Genomic DNA, 15460 nt, shown 5'->3' with positions numbered 1-15460 from the left:
TCCCATCCATTGAGACAGTAAATTTGCATGTTACATTACTGTTTATACATTTTCATATCTTATGGTTTCACAGATACAAAAGCAAATGCATGAAGTTATATGACTGCCCAGAGTTAAAGAATGGCACTATGCAAACACAAGGATATTGTATGGTTATGAAAAAACAGGAAATCCCCAGAAAACAACCAATAAGACTGATTGCTAATTCATCATGGGTAAGTACAAGGAACTCACAAACTGTCCACCTATGCTGCAGCTACATATACAAGCAATCTTTAGATGACTCATTAAATGTATCTCGATTAACAAAACAGAAAGGAAATTTGCCTAAAAGAAGCCACCAATGATATTTATGTGTCATTTTAAATGTTTCCATCAAGATAAATCAATGTGTTTTTCTTTGTGATGGACAGCCTAAACTACAGAGAGAGGTTGGATAGGCTAGGACTTTATTCCTTTGGAATGAAGGAGATTGATGAGTGACTTTATGGAGATAGATAAAATCATGATGGGTTTTCATAGGTCTTTGTCCCAGGAGTTGGGAGCTAAAAATCAAAGGGCATGGGATTAAGTTGAGAGTTGAAGTATTTAAGAGAGACCTGAGGAGCAATTTTTTTTTCATGCAGAAGGTAATAGATTTATGGACTAAGACACCAAAGAAGGTGGTTGAAGCACATACAATAACATCTAAAAGACTTTTGAATAACTACATGGATAAAGGAGTTTAGAGGGATATCGGCCAATGTGAGAAATTGAGACTAACTTAATGGGCACCACGTTTGGAACAAAGTTTGCATGTGGTATTACTCCACGATTATAAGACTTTCCTACTTTATAATCAGATCAGGTAGTGATAAATCTGTACCTATTATCAACAGAACACGGAGTGAATGGTGAAATTGTTTCCCTTTAACTTGTATAGGTGGGTGAACAAACCACTGATAATCAGGATGCTGATGTTGAGGTGATCCTTCCAGCTGAGCTATCTGAGAGAGCTGAAGAGCAACAGAATGACCTTTCAAGGCTCATTTTCACCGTATTTAATGGCAGCGAATTATTTGAGGTAAATTGTTCAAAAGTGTCATTGTAGCCTGTACACTTGAAATGAAATGAGATTTTTGTCAGCCTACATTGCTACCATTCAGTCGAAAAGGGCCTGGTGCCTGTGGTGGTCAGTCCTCAGTTTGAATGATTTTCCACCCTGACCTCGCCATCTCCCATGTTAAGGCCTTTCCTTGTGGTTCCTGGTTGGGCTGGGAAGAAATAAATTCTGAAACAGTGCTGGAACCAGGTGAATGTAGATCCCAGTCTAATTTGTGATGGTTCACCAGAGGCAGAGGAGCAAACTTGGCCAGATATTTTGGGCAAAATATAGTTACTCCAAAGTTAAAAATCTCTAAAAATAGTGGAAATTGTGAAAAGTATCTGATGCTGTATTCTTCAACACTGCACCTTGCTGAAAGGACTCTTGGTTTATTTCTCTAGGATGAAAATAACAGCACACTATTAAATGACCAAGTGTTTGGAATTACTGTGGGAAACACAAGCATTCAGAACTTAACGGAAGGTGTGACTATTAAGGTTAATCATGGCAAAAATATGAAAGTAAGTATTTTGACAATAATTGAGAAAAAAAAATCTTTCAAGAATGATGAAAGGTCCATAGGTCAATCAAAGTTTATCTCTCTATTACCCAGACAGAGACTATAACAACCCACATGATTTTGTACAGTATTTCTGATCAGAATTCTCAGCTAAGTCAAAACATTAACCACCCTAGCTAATTATTTAATTTATACATTTAATTCATACTATCAAAATGATCTGTAAACAGCTCCTTTGTATCAATAAACCACCCTAGAAAAGGCTTGTAATATGACAGTGTAACATCTGTGCCTCCAATTTACTCACGTTCGTCTGGGGCGAACCATTGTCGCCCCACCAATAGTGTAATACTTTGGTGTAAATATGGTGTAATGCCCCCCCAGTACATGCTCACAACACAAATACCAGACAATATGCCAAAGGAGAATAAATAATTCCAACTTTATAGTTATTTCTTAGTGATGGGTTAGTAGAAACAGATAACCTAAAGGTGCCAAAGCAGTAAGTTTATCAGCTTGTGCACATAATATTTTAATACTTTGGAGCTCACACCTCCGGTGACATTCCACAATGATGTTCTGAGCCTTCGGCCATCGTCTGAACCGCTGACGTCCAGTTTCCGCTGCCCTGTAACCGCTGTCCGCTCCTCACATGTCCGTCCTCCTCACTTGCCTCTCGAAAAAGACAGTGAACTCCTGCTCAGCTTACACCTACAAGATAGCATAATAATTCTCCATTGCTTGGTTCCTGCCTTATCTGCAATCATAACCCAAACATTCCAGATATAGAAACCCATTACAGCATTAAACAACATTACAGAGAAGCCATTTCATTATAACAATACAGAGAAGCCATTTTGTTAGCCTGAACAGTTAACACCACAGTTACTGGTACTCAGAGCTCCACAATAGTGTTCACCTTGCAGGTTGAGAGGGAGAAGATAAACTCAGATGCATCAGTATTACAGTAGAGTAAAGGGAATTACAGAGGCATGAGAAACAAGCTGGCCAAAGTTGATTGAAAGGGGTCACTAGCAGGGATGACAGCAGAACAGCAGTGACTGGAGTTTCTGGGGGTCATTCAGAAGGCACAGGAAAGATACATCTCAAAGACAAAGAAGGACTGTAAAGCAGTGGTCCCCGCCTACTGGGCCATGGACCGGTACCGGACCACAAAGCATGTGCTACCAGGCCGCGAGGAAACAAAATGATTTGGCAGTTTGAAGCGAAATGAATCAGCTGCACTGTTGTAAAGGGAGAATGACACAACCCTGGTTGACAAGGGAAGTCAAAGACAGCATAAAGAAACACGAGAGTAATATAGCAAAAAATTAGTAGAAAGTTAGAGGATTGAGAAGCTTATAAAAACCAAGAAAAGGCATATGGAGAGAAAAGATGAAATATGAAGGAAAAGTAACCAAGAAGATAAAACAGAATTCCAAAAGAGTCTTCAGACATATAAAGTGTAAAAGAGAGGCAAGAGTGGCTATCAGACCACTGGAAGCTAACACTGGAGCGGTAGTAATGAAGAACAAAGAAATGGCAAATGAACTAACAGGTACTTTGTATCAGTCTTCACTGTGGAAGATATTAGCAGAATGCCTGAGATTCAAAAGTGTCTGCGGCAGAAGTGAGTGCAGTTGTTATCACTAAGAAGAAAGTGCTTGCAAAGACCGAAGGTAGAAAAGTCACCTGGACCAGATGGACAACAGCCCAGAGTTCAGAAAGAGGTAGCTGAAGGGATTGTGGAGGCATTAGTTATGATCTTTTAAGAATCATTAAATTCTGGAATGTTTCTGGAGGACTAGAAAATTGCAAATTTCACTCTATTCTTCAAGAATTGGTGGGGACAGAAAGGCATAAGATCAGAAATTATAGGGCAATTAGCCTGACTTCAGTGGTTGGGAAGATGTTAGAGTCTATTGTTAAGAATAAGGTTTCAGGGTACTTGGAGGCACATGATAAAATACCCCTAAGTTAGCATGGTTTACTTAAGGAGAAATCTTGCCTGACAAATCCGTTAGAATTCTTTAAGGAAATAACAAGCAGGATAGATAGAGGAAAGTCAGTGGATGGTGTCTTCCTGGACTTCCAAATGGAATTTGACAAGGTGCTGCACATGAAGCTGGTTAACAAGGTAGTAGCTATAAAGGAAAGTTACCAGCATGGATTGAAGATTGACTGGCAGGAAGCAAAGACTGGTTGGCTCCCGATGACTAGTGGTTTTCTGCAGAGGTCGTAGGGACCACTTCCTTTCACGTTACATGTCAGTGATTTGAACGATGGCATTGATGGCTTTGTGGCCAAGTTTGCAGATGATATGAAGATAGGTGGAGGGGCAGTTAGTGTTGAGAAAACAGGGATTCTGCAGAAAGTCTTAGACAGATTGGAAAAGTGGCAAATGAAATATAGTTCAGAAAAGTGTATAGTCATGCACTTTCATAGAAGGACTAAAAGGCTATTTTCTAAATGGGGAGAACATTCAAAAAGGGACTTGGGAGCCTTTGTACAGAATTCCCTAAAGCTTAACTTGTGATTGAGTCTGTTGTAAGGAAGGCAAATGCAATGTTAATACTCATTTTGAGAGGACCAGAATATAAGAACAAGGATGTAATGCTGAAGATTTATGAGGCATTGGTGAGACAGCACTTAGAATTTTGTGAGCAGTTTTGGGCCTTATCTAAGAAAAGCTCTGTTGGCATTGGAAAGAGTCCAAAGAAGGTTCACAATAATGATTCAGTGAATAAAAGTGTTTATATATGAGCAGTGTTTGCTGGATCTGGGCCTGCAATCACTGGAGGTTAGAAGAATGAAGGAGGATCATATTGAAACCTATTTAATATTGGAAGGTCTAAACAGGATGTGGAGAGGATGTTTCCTACAGTGAGTGAATCTGGGACCAGAGGCCACAGCCCAGGAATAGAAGGATGTCCATTAAGAACAGAGATTATGAGGGACTTCTTTAACCAGACACTAGTAATTTGTGGAATTCGGTGTCACAGACAGCTGTGGAGCCCAAGTAATTGAGTATATTTAAAGCGGAGGTTGTTAGGTTCCTAATTAGCCAAGGTGTCAAAGGTTACAGGGAGAAGGCAGAAGAATGGGATGAGACAGATAATAAATCAACCATGATGGAATGGTGGAGCAGGCTTGATGGGCCAAATGGCTTCATTGTGCTTCAATGTCTTATGGTCTGATGGCTTTATTTAATTCCCATATATTTGAGCTGTTAAATTAATTTCTATCCATGCACATTATTGTTGATGTATTATTAATACTTACATACTCAAATTGATATGAATCAGTTTGGGTGCAGTCTGAGGCTCCAATTCTGATACTTCAGTGAAGTAAAGAAGGAACAATATGACAGCACTGAACAAGACATCTAATTCCACTTTATAATTGCATTGGGTGAAATTAAGTTGGAGAGATACATCACAGAGAAAGGCCCTTTTTCCCACCAACTAGCAACCATTCCATATTTCTCCTATATTTTGTCCTTCCCACATTCTCAGTAGCTCACCCCATCTAGCTTGCACAGACAGGCACCTCCAGTCTCCAATCAGCTAACAGGACTCACCTGTCACTTGTTTCCAACTCATCACATGCAGCCTATTTAAACCCAGCACTCATCCCCAGTCCTTGTTCACCCATCAAACTAGCCAGCCTAATCCTGTTGCTCCCAGATTCTGTTTTTTTGTCGTATTAACTATCAGTTCTCTCTTGTTTTGTGGCCCCTCCTGGCCTGTTATTTTGTAGTTTATTAGTAAAATATCATTCACTACTAAATCATCTCCACCGCTCTGCTGTTGGGTCAAGCCTCCTCTACATTTCCTGACCACCTCCAGATTCTAAAGACCTGGTAAATTTACAAAGGCCAATTAATTTGCCAACCAGCATGTGATTGGAATGTAGGAGGACACCTGAGCACCTGGTGGAAATATATATGGTCATAGAAGAAACCTGCAAACTCCACACAGAGAGTACCTGAGGCTAGATTCAAACCCAGGTATCTGGAGCTGTGGGGCAGCAGCTCTACTGTGCCACCTCTGATAAAAATCCAACTTTGAGATTTACCATCAATATTTTGAGAGCATCTCTTGCTTTCTTGAGACTTTTCTGAATTTGTTTTCTGTCTTTAGACAACATCAGAAAGTGACATTATTGCTAATGTTTACATCACAGTAAAAAGAATTAAGCAGACAAGTGGGACAGCTGAGTTGTACAGTATTATCAATCAGTAATTTAGTTCTGTTGTACCAGTAGGACTCTTTTGTACAGATCCTGGTGCCCACAATGGTACATGCATACATTGCTGAACAGTCATTGCGACAGGTTTCTGATAACACACAAACTAACTAAACAAATCCATATATTTCAGAAAGCATCATATCGATGTGTATTCTGGTTTGAAAGTGACAATGGTAAGCTGAAAACCAGTTTAAATATTACAGTCAGTGTTGAAAACCTCACTTACAGTGTAATCTTTAAACCTTGAATTGATGTTACAGAAAACATATCAGACTCCTGGAATTCCACAGGCTGTAAGACAACAGTTGAGGGTCATCAAACCATTTGTGTGTGTGACCATCTGACCTTCTTTGCTGTGCTGCTGGTAAGTTTTATATCTGTTGTCCCACCATTCCCTCCAAGATAAGGATGACAGTGTGTCTGTCACCTGTAGAAGGCGTAGCTGTCTGTCCCTTTAACTTTCATTGAGTTATATTGTTAATTTCTCCAGCACACCACAGACTATTCAGTCGAATTCTGATTTGAGCACCCAGATCTCATTTACACCAACCTATAATAATCTAATTATATTCTCCCCATAACCCCCCAAATTGCCCCAGATTCTCCCTATGTGCCCTAAAACTCCCCCCAGGTCCTACATACTCACCCACATGTTGGGGCAACTTGCAGTGGCCAAAAACAAACCTACCAACCTAGAGGACCTTGGGATATGGGAGGAAACCAGAGGGACCAGTGGAAACCCGTGTGGCCTCAGGAAGAACGTGTAAAATTCACACAGACAGTACCCAAGGTCAGGATTGCACCTGGGTCACTAGAGCTACCAGACAGAGGATCTGCTAGCTCTGCCACTGATCTACCCTCTTCTTTCTTTCCAACACTTCATCTTCAGCCAGTCCTATTTGTCCTTCAAAGTCCTCAAGGTCAGCTGCTTCACCCAGTCACCCTGTGTAAGTCTCCTCACCACATTGTACACATAATCAATCTCCCTTCCCTGATCAGGGTTCAGTCATTCTGGTACTGAGAATTGGCACCTACATGGTTAATGGTACAGCAAATGTAAGCACTTGGCTGGTAGTATGAGCAGCTCTGTACCCCTGTTCAGTAATGGGCACAGCAGTGATCATGGGGTCATACAGCAAGGAAACTGTCAATCAGCGCACTGTCCATGCTCACCGTCAAGCACCCATTTACCCTGATCCCATTTTAGATCAGCTCCCAATGAGGGTTGACATTGTAAGCTCCCTACTGTAGCTTTCATATGCTTCATAATACTGACACATAACTGTATGCTAAATATGCTTGTAGGAAAACAGGATCATTTAAAAAATTAACTCAACTTCCTGTTTGCCTCCTAACCCATTGGTGTGCAATCCCCCTTCAAATCAATGCAGTCTAACAACCTGTGCTAACCTTGTCCTGGTCTAGAATTCAAGTGATGATTTCCATCTGCAGTAACAGGGAACATAGAGAAAACATAGAACCTTAAAAAAGATTGGGGTGTATCTGCAGACACTGAACAAGATAGCAGTGTCAGATTCCATGTCTCCCCCTTGTGTGCCCAAACTACTCACTGGGAGGTGTGGCCTCATTTCAGCATGAACATCTGCTGTCTGGGACGCCTGTTTCCTGGAAACAGTTCTAGTTTACATCAGACGCATTTCGGGCATTGTTAATTTTCAACCAAATTTATTTTCAAAAATTTAAATCACCTCCAGGAATAGACAAATCAGACTGAGAAAAGGTTTAATCGTTGCTTAATAATCACCATTATTTCTCAAAGGACTTACGCTTGGACAGCAACTCGTTGAATAAAAAAGATGTGATATCATTAACATACATCACAATGATTGGCTGTGCGATCTCTGCCGTCTTCTCAGTCATCACAGTATTCCTTTACTGTGTGGTGAGGTGAGTGACCCCATCCAGTGAGTTCTGTGGGAGAATCACTGATCAAACTGCACCTTGTCATAACCTCAGTCCGCACAGGAGCTTGTGTATTTCACAGATCAGTCTCTTCTGTGAACCTTCTAATTATCCCTCCATGGAGCAGTAAAGAAATGGACACTGATTATTCATCACTCACACTGTCACTAACTATCTCTGTATAAATTACCCAACAATGACCCTGGCACTAACTACAGATTACCCAGCTCCGACACTACTTTACAAACCAGTTGACGGCTAAGCTGATTCCTTTACAACACAAGGGTGTTGACAGTGGTGTCCTCAGTGTTAAAAGCTGAATGCTCATTGCTTACTGGATGCACAACGTTGAGGTAATCAGCATCGGAATGAGGAGCTGGGTGGAAAGGGTATCAATTAGTGCCTTGGGAATGTTTGCACATCATTTGACCATCAGCGAACAGAAAAACTGGAGACGCTGGTCCACCTCAGGGCCAGTCAACAGCATCCTAGCTCAGCAGTATCAACATATCCATTGTCTGGTGAAGGTTAACTCTTCAGGTGTCACCTATTCCTATGAAGCCTAAAAACAGTTAAGTCTGAGACATGACCTTGACAAAGGTCACCACTTGGCACTATCAAGTGCTTGCCAAACACATTTCACCATGCCAGGACAATCAGTGACACCCTCACACAGTGGAGATGCTGTACATTGACTTTAGCTTACTGCTGAGGTACAGAGCTATTCATTAACTTGAACACATCGCATGTACCTGCTAAAAGTTAACTCCTTCTGTGCCATCGGCTGTAACCCAGCTGTGTCCCCCTTGCCTGAGTCACTGTTAAACCAAAGGGGTGATCGATTTCTTTACCACCTGGCTGCTGATTCCAGTGTGGATCCCACACAAGCACAACAAAAGCCTCGGTGATGGCTCCAGGCTCTCTGATGAAGTGTTTCAGTGTGTGAAACTCTCCGGAGGAGCTTGGCACCACAGTGGCTCGTGGTCACTGCACTCTACAGAATGCAGCTCAGCCTCTCAGTTCAGAGTCTCAAAGGGCTGGGGAACAGGAGCCGAGGGAGCAAGGGAGGGAGAGGAGGAACGGGGGAGAAGCAGGGGAGGAAAAGGAGAAGAGAAGACTGGCAGAAAGGGGACATTCCAAGTCAATGCTGAGAGATGTTTTCTACCTGGAATTCAGACTGTCCCTTCAGTAAACACAGTTCTGAATTTGGTTCTCCATTCCACCACCGTTCCCACAGTAACTTCCCTCTTGTTCTAACAGTCACCAAGCCTTTGAAAATGACTAAAATGGCTGTGTAAAGCTGAATTGTCTGTTTCCATGAGATATTATCTCTGTAGGATCAGAAAGGTTCTTGAAGTATGACTACAGTTCACAATGTTGGTATCTGGTTGTCTCTTTGTTTTAGGAAGACTAAAGGTGATCACACCACCCAGATCCACATTAACCTCTGCATTGCTTGCTTTCTACTGAATATGAATTTCTTGACCAATGAGTGGATTAGTAAGCTGATGATTGATGGTCTCTGTAAGACGATGGCTGTGCTCCTTCACTATTCATTACTGTGCACTTTCACATGGATGGCAATTGAAGGACTTCATCTCTACTTGTTGCTGATCAAAGTGTTCAACATCTATGTCAAACACTACATACAGAAACTGGCTTTAATGGGTTGGGGTGAGTATTGGGTCATTTATTTTACTTTCTTTTGAACACTCGGTGCTTTACACATTGGATGTCAGTTGGTCCAGTAGAATGGACAGTAGAATGTGAGGTTATCCACTTTGGGAGTAAGAACAGGAAGGCAGATTATTATCTGAACGATGTAGAGTTAGGTAAGGGAGAAATACAAAGAGATCTAGGAATCCTTGTTCATCAGTCACTGAAGGTGAATGAGCAAGTGCAGCAGGCAGTGAAGAAGGCTAATGGAATGTTGGCCTTAATTACAAAGGGAATTGAGTACAAGAGCAAGGAAATCCTCTTGCATTTGTACAGAGCCCTGGTGAGACCACACCTGGAGTATTCTGTACAGTTTTGTACAGGACATCCTGACTGTAGAGGAAGTGCAGCGTAGATTCACGAGGTTAATTCCTGGGATGTCTGGACTGAGAGGTTAGAGAGACTGGGCTTGTACACGCTGAAATTAAGGAGATTGAGAGGGGATCTGATTGAAACATATAAGATTATTAAGGGATTGGACAAGATAGAGGCAGGACATACGTTCCAGATGCTGGGAGAGTCCAGTACCAGAGGGCATGGTTTGAGAATAAGGGGCAGGTCATTTAGGACAGAATTAAGGAAAAACATCTTCTCCCAGAGAGTTGTGGGGGTCTGGAATGCACTGCCTTGGAAGGCAGTGGAGGCCAATTCTCTGGATTCTTTCAATAAGGAGCTAGATAGGTATCTTATGGATAGGAGAATCAAGGGATATGGGGACAATGCAGGAAGCGGGTAGTGATAGTAGATGATCAGCCATGATCTCAAAATGGCGGTGCAGGCTCAAAGGGCCGAATGGTCTACTTCTGCACCTATTGTCTATTGTCTAATATTTTTTTCTAAATATTACAGGATGGACAGGTGTGTGATGTCAATTGGGCATTGGTACTCCTAAACACAGCACCGTCATGAGACCTATGTATGTCCCATTTCTGGAGCTGGTGTCAGTTATTAAATTCTATGCCCTAACTAACTTCATTTCATGGAAGGTGCTACTTGCTTCTGAGTTGCCCCAAACATTAGTCATTCATTAACTTGTTCTATATTTTGCTTCCTATCATTGTATCATTACTGGTAATAGTGCAATATTACCAGTGACCATATGCTTGCCTGCTGTTCTGTGTTTCAGCTGCTTTCCACTCACATCAATATTTTTTTCTCTCCCTCCTGAGAATCTGACACTGCTTTGCTTGATATTTATTTATTTATTATTCTCCTCTGCCTTTCCCTCCCAACAGTTTTTCCCTAACATCTCCTCTGCAGGTTCTAACATTTTCCTATTTACCCTACTGCAAAAACAGAGAAGGGAGAGATGTCTATTTGGTGCACATTCCCATTATAACAGAGGCAAAATTGAATAAGATTTTCAGTTCCTCAGCCTTCTTCCCAGATGTAACTCTTCTACCTAAGGAATTCCATGGCCTCGACTCAGTAATTGTGTGATCAGACACATCATTACCCACTTCTATATTAATGACGCTGTCTCCAGGAATTTGAAATTGTTGCAGGATTGGACAAGAACTTTTGTAGAGATTGTGGTCTGCATCACATTCATCATTCAACAGTAACCGGGGCTGAATTATGACTGTCACTGGGGAATCTTCAAGAATAGTCCAATTGCAAAGTTTGGTGCTGAATCAACAATATATTTAAAGTATGGTTTTTAAACATCATTATTCTAAATCTTTCATCTGCTATTCCTGGACATGGCATAAATGCAATAATTGGAAAATAACTTATCACTATGCCAAACCTCCAATCGATAAAGCAATTACAGCTTAAGATTCTCAACAACATGCATAGTGAATTATATGTGATGATCACAGGATGAATACATGTCATTTTCTTCTATTGACAGGCATCCCTGCTGTGGTGGTGTCTTTGTGCATTGCAGTGGACAAGGACAATTATGGACAATTTCAAATCAAAATGCAGGACAATAACAGCTCTGTTTCCATGTAGGTCTGGTTAACCATGCCAACAGCAATAATGTTGATATTTATCTCCATTGCTCAGTCTGTGACAAGAATTTCAGCTGAACTAGATGTGTATAGAGTCATACAGGCAAGAGCACTCCGAGGTTCTGAGTCAACTATCATTGGGCATTAGATTGTGACCCTGTGAAATCTGTCAGGAAACAGGTTCAGATTAGCTATGTTGTACCCAACAATGAAACATTCCACTGGCACTTTTTATCATGGGGAGTCATTGGAGGGTGACCAGTAGGTCAGTAAAGCATCAACATCCTTTGGATAGAGTTAGAGTTTATTCTTCTGTAACTCAGTATTAGCTGGAGAAACATCATACCATGTTTGCCATTTCCTTTCCATGGACAAAGGAGATAAATGGTTGCATTTGTGGATGTGTAACAGTAGGTGGCATGTTATCAGAGGAGGTTCCTTATCAACTTTCCATGAGTTCTCTTCAATGAACTAATTTTCTTCTTTCCCCACCCTTGTCACAAATGATGGACCTGAAATATAAAGAAAGGATTAAGATAAAGCTTTATCTGTTCAAGATGCATTTTTGGATTAGATATCACTTTTCAGTGATTGGTCAGGGTACTGAACATAAAAATTGGGAAGTCATTTTGCAGTGGTATAAGACTTTGGTTAGGCCACATTTGGAGAATGGTGTGCTGTTCTAATTGCACCATTACAGGAAAGATGTGGAGTCTTTGCAGAGGGTGCAAAGACGTACTCCAGGATGTATCATGGGTTATAGAATATTAACTCTCAGAAGGGGTTGGACAAACTTGGATTATTTTCTCTGGAGCCTCAGACTTTGAGGGGCAACCTGATAGAAGTAAGTAAAATTATGGAGGTACGGATAGGGTAGATAATTAGAACCTTTTTCCAGTATGGAAATGTCTAACACTAGAGGACTGAGATTTAAGATGTGGGGATGAAAGCCTAATTGATATTTTCAGCATAAGACATAGGAGCAGAATTGGGCCATCTGGCGCATTGAGTCCGCTCCACCATTCAATCATGGCTGATCCTTTTATTGTATCTGCTCCTCAACCCCAGTTCCTGGCCTTCTCCCCGTAACCTTTGATGCCATGTCCAATCACAAACCTATCAATCTCTGCCTTAAATACACCCAATGACCTAGCTTCCACAGCTGCATGAGGCAATGAATTCCACTAATTCACCACCCTTTGTCTTACCTTTACCAGGTAAGACTTTAGACACAGAGTAGAAGGCACCTGCAACGTGATGCCATGGGATATGATGGCAGTAGATAAGATGTTAAGATTTTGAAGGCATTTAGACAGGCACGTGATCAAGCAAGGAGTAGAGGGATATATTCCACATGCAGTGCGATGGGATTAATCTAATTTGACATTGGGGCTAGCACAGGCATTGTGGAACAAAGGGTCTGTTTCTGTGCTGATCTGTGTTCTGTGTTCAGAGACCTCATGGCGTTGAAACATTAGGCCAGAGTTTGGGAGCTGATTAGACGCTGGATTCAATGGGAAATTAATTCCAAACCAAATCTGCATATTGAATATTTCATGGTTTATATATTTTTACACAGGTGCTGGATAACTAATGATAAAGTTCATTATGTTACAAACTGTGGTTTTTTCGGCATGATATGGTTATGGAACCTGACAATGCTAATCACCGTCTGTGTCAAACTAGCTGAGATGAGTAAAGGAATTAATTCTAGGTCAAGATCTGTGTGGAAGGATCTGTGGATGGTCCTCGGCCTCAGTTATTTGCTGGGCATCACGTGGGCTTTGCCATTGATTTCACATGGACCAATGTACGTGGTTCAAACGTACCTGTTTTGCATCTTAAACTCCCTGCAAGGTTAGTGAGAGATTTGCCACGTATATTGTGACAAATATAAGTTAGTGGCTATACAATTGTAACAAATCTTCTAGTGCTTGTGCAATTTTATTAACTTATTGTTTAAATTATTTATTTTAATGATGAGCAGAATTAACTGAAAGGGTTTTTAAGTTAATGGCCACCCAGAGGGTATACTTGATATGTCTTGTTTTTATTCATATCTAAAATAACTAGCTGATTCAATCATAGCTGTAGACAAATTCCAAATAATGTTTCACATCTTGATACCAATGTCTTCTTGAATCTTTGCAGGGTTTTCTATATTCCTGTGGTACTTTGCCACAAAACTATCATCCAAAGAGCAAACTATAAATGATACATCAGATAAGTAAAGAAGGAATGGAAGTGAAACTGGATTTGTTGGAAAAGACCCTGCTGATTATAAACTTTAATTAAGAGCAGCATTTGTTATTTCAATTTGCCCTAAAAGTCTAACCCAATATCTTTGCTCTGTCTTTGTCTGGATGCTCATTTGGTCAGAATATCTGATGAAGTAACCATGGTCCTCCCTCTATCCCACCACTGCTACTCTGGGGCTCCCTCACTCCTAACCCCATTATCCTTGAATGATCACTCCTGCACCCAGCACCCTGGTGCTCCTTCACTCCCAGCTCCATTAACCAGAGACTCTCACAATCCACCAATGTCACACTGGGACCATCACTCCTGCCCTTGTCAACTTGAGACTTCCTCACTCTTGCTCACGTCCTCACGGAAACCACTCAATTCTGCCCTTAATACTCAGGGACTCCCTTACTCCTGCCCTATCAAAGTGGGTTCCCTCATTCTCGACCCCTCACTGTGGGACTTCATCACCCCTGCCCCGATGTTACTGTAAAACACTTTGTTTTTTTTGAAGTCTTTGTGCTATATTGTCTGTATTATTATAGTGACTGCCCTTCTAAACAGATTTCATTGGCCGTGACCCACTTTTATGAACTTGGAGGAAGATTCTTTTGATGTTCAGACTCATATAAAACTCACATTTAAATCATAAAAGCCAGAATGCTATTCAGAGCAGAACTGAGTCTGTTCAGGTGGTTTGAATCTTGTGACTGCGATGCCAATGGAGAGAATATGTGAACATTGCTATTTATTTCATGTTGTGTATGGCAGCTTCTTTCTGCAATTGCAATAAAATGCTTATACCTGTTTTAAAGATTCTGCAGAGTTTTGGGTTAAAAAGAAGGAACCTAAAATACATCTTACATTTTCTCTCAACAAGGAAGGAGGCTATTTGGCTTATTAAGTATTTGCCAGCTCTTTGAACAATGCCATCAATCCTATTTCCCCAGTTATTTCAGCGTAACATGCTCTCACACGTTTGCCAACTCCACCCAGATTCCTTTCCCACCTAGCTCCTGCAGGGCATGTTCAGTGATGAGTTAACCTACCGACATACTCTTCTTTGGGATGTGGGAGCAAATGGGAGTATCCTGAGGAACTCCAGCAGTCACTGGAAGATCGTGCGGATTCCACACAGACAGCACTGCAGGACAGGGCTGAGCCTGGGTAGGTGGAACTGTGAAGTAGTACACTACCTGCTGAGCCACAGGTGGCAACAGCAATCTTATAGTGAAGGGCAGGAATGAGGAAGGGCCAGGATTCTGAAGTGAGTTACACGGTGAGTTTCTGTAGATTTCATCAGAGATGGAATTTCAGTGAAGATGCTGCCCTCAGGTTGCCCATCAAACAGATGCTCCGGTTCCATTTAAGAGTGGTGTTTAGAGTGTTTGTGGGTGTGTGGGGTGGTCAGGGATAGCACCTCTGGAGCAGTGCACTCACCTTTACACTCAGCTCTCACCAAGTAGTTGTCTGCATGCAACAGTGGCCACACGCTGGTACACCATTTCTATGGGTGGGCTAAACCAGGAGAGGGTTACCGGTGGGCCTCGTACCATGGAGAGATAGGGACATGCCTATCCAAGCATGTGAAGTCACCTCTGGTGGACTGGGTGGATGAGATCAACAGTGAGATCCAATGGCTAGGAAGGAAGTTCTGCAATGCTTCATGGAGAGTGAAGCGTGCAATGGGGCACAGGAGAAGTCATGGTCATCTATTGCAACCAAGGAAGCCCCCAGTTTGTGATGACCACTTGTATCACTGGA

General features: G+C 41.6%; 1 protein-coding gene across 1 annotated transcript in view; it reads left to right on the top strand.

Annotated features, from left to right (window-relative positions):
• Positions 1-14412, top strand: part of LOC132407120 (adhesion G-protein coupled receptor G1-like) — a 70446-nt gene extending 56034 nt beyond the window's left edge. The window contains exons 6-15 of the mRNA XM_059993415.1: positions 74-215; positions 923-1063; positions 1486-1605; positions 5986-6028; positions 6116-6219; positions 7636-7763; positions 9184-9452; positions 11350-11449; positions 13032-13309; positions 13604-14412. Of these exons, the coding sequence (XP_059849398.1) occupies positions 74-215; positions 923-1063; positions 1486-1605; positions 5986-6028; positions 6116-6219; positions 7636-7763; positions 9184-9452; positions 11350-11449; positions 13032-13309; positions 13604-13683 (1405 nt within the window). The 3' untranslated portion in view covers positions 13684-14412. The remainder of the gene's footprint in view (positions 1-73; positions 216-922; positions 1064-1485; positions 1606-5985; positions 6029-6115; positions 6220-7635; positions 7764-9183; positions 9453-11349; positions 11450-13031; positions 13310-13603) is intronic.
• Positions 14413-15460: the final 1048 nt, after the last annotated feature.

Source organism: Hypanus sabinus, chromosome 17 (assembly GCF_030144855.1).
Source record: "Hypanus sabinus isolate sHypSab1 chromosome 17, sHypSab1.hap1, whole genome shotgun sequence".
Classification (NCBI taxonomy): domain Eukaryota; kingdom Metazoa; phylum Chordata; class Chondrichthyes; order Myliobatiformes; family Dasyatidae; genus Hypanus; species Hypanus sabinus.
This window is presented reverse-complemented; position numbering and strand designations above follow the sequence as displayed.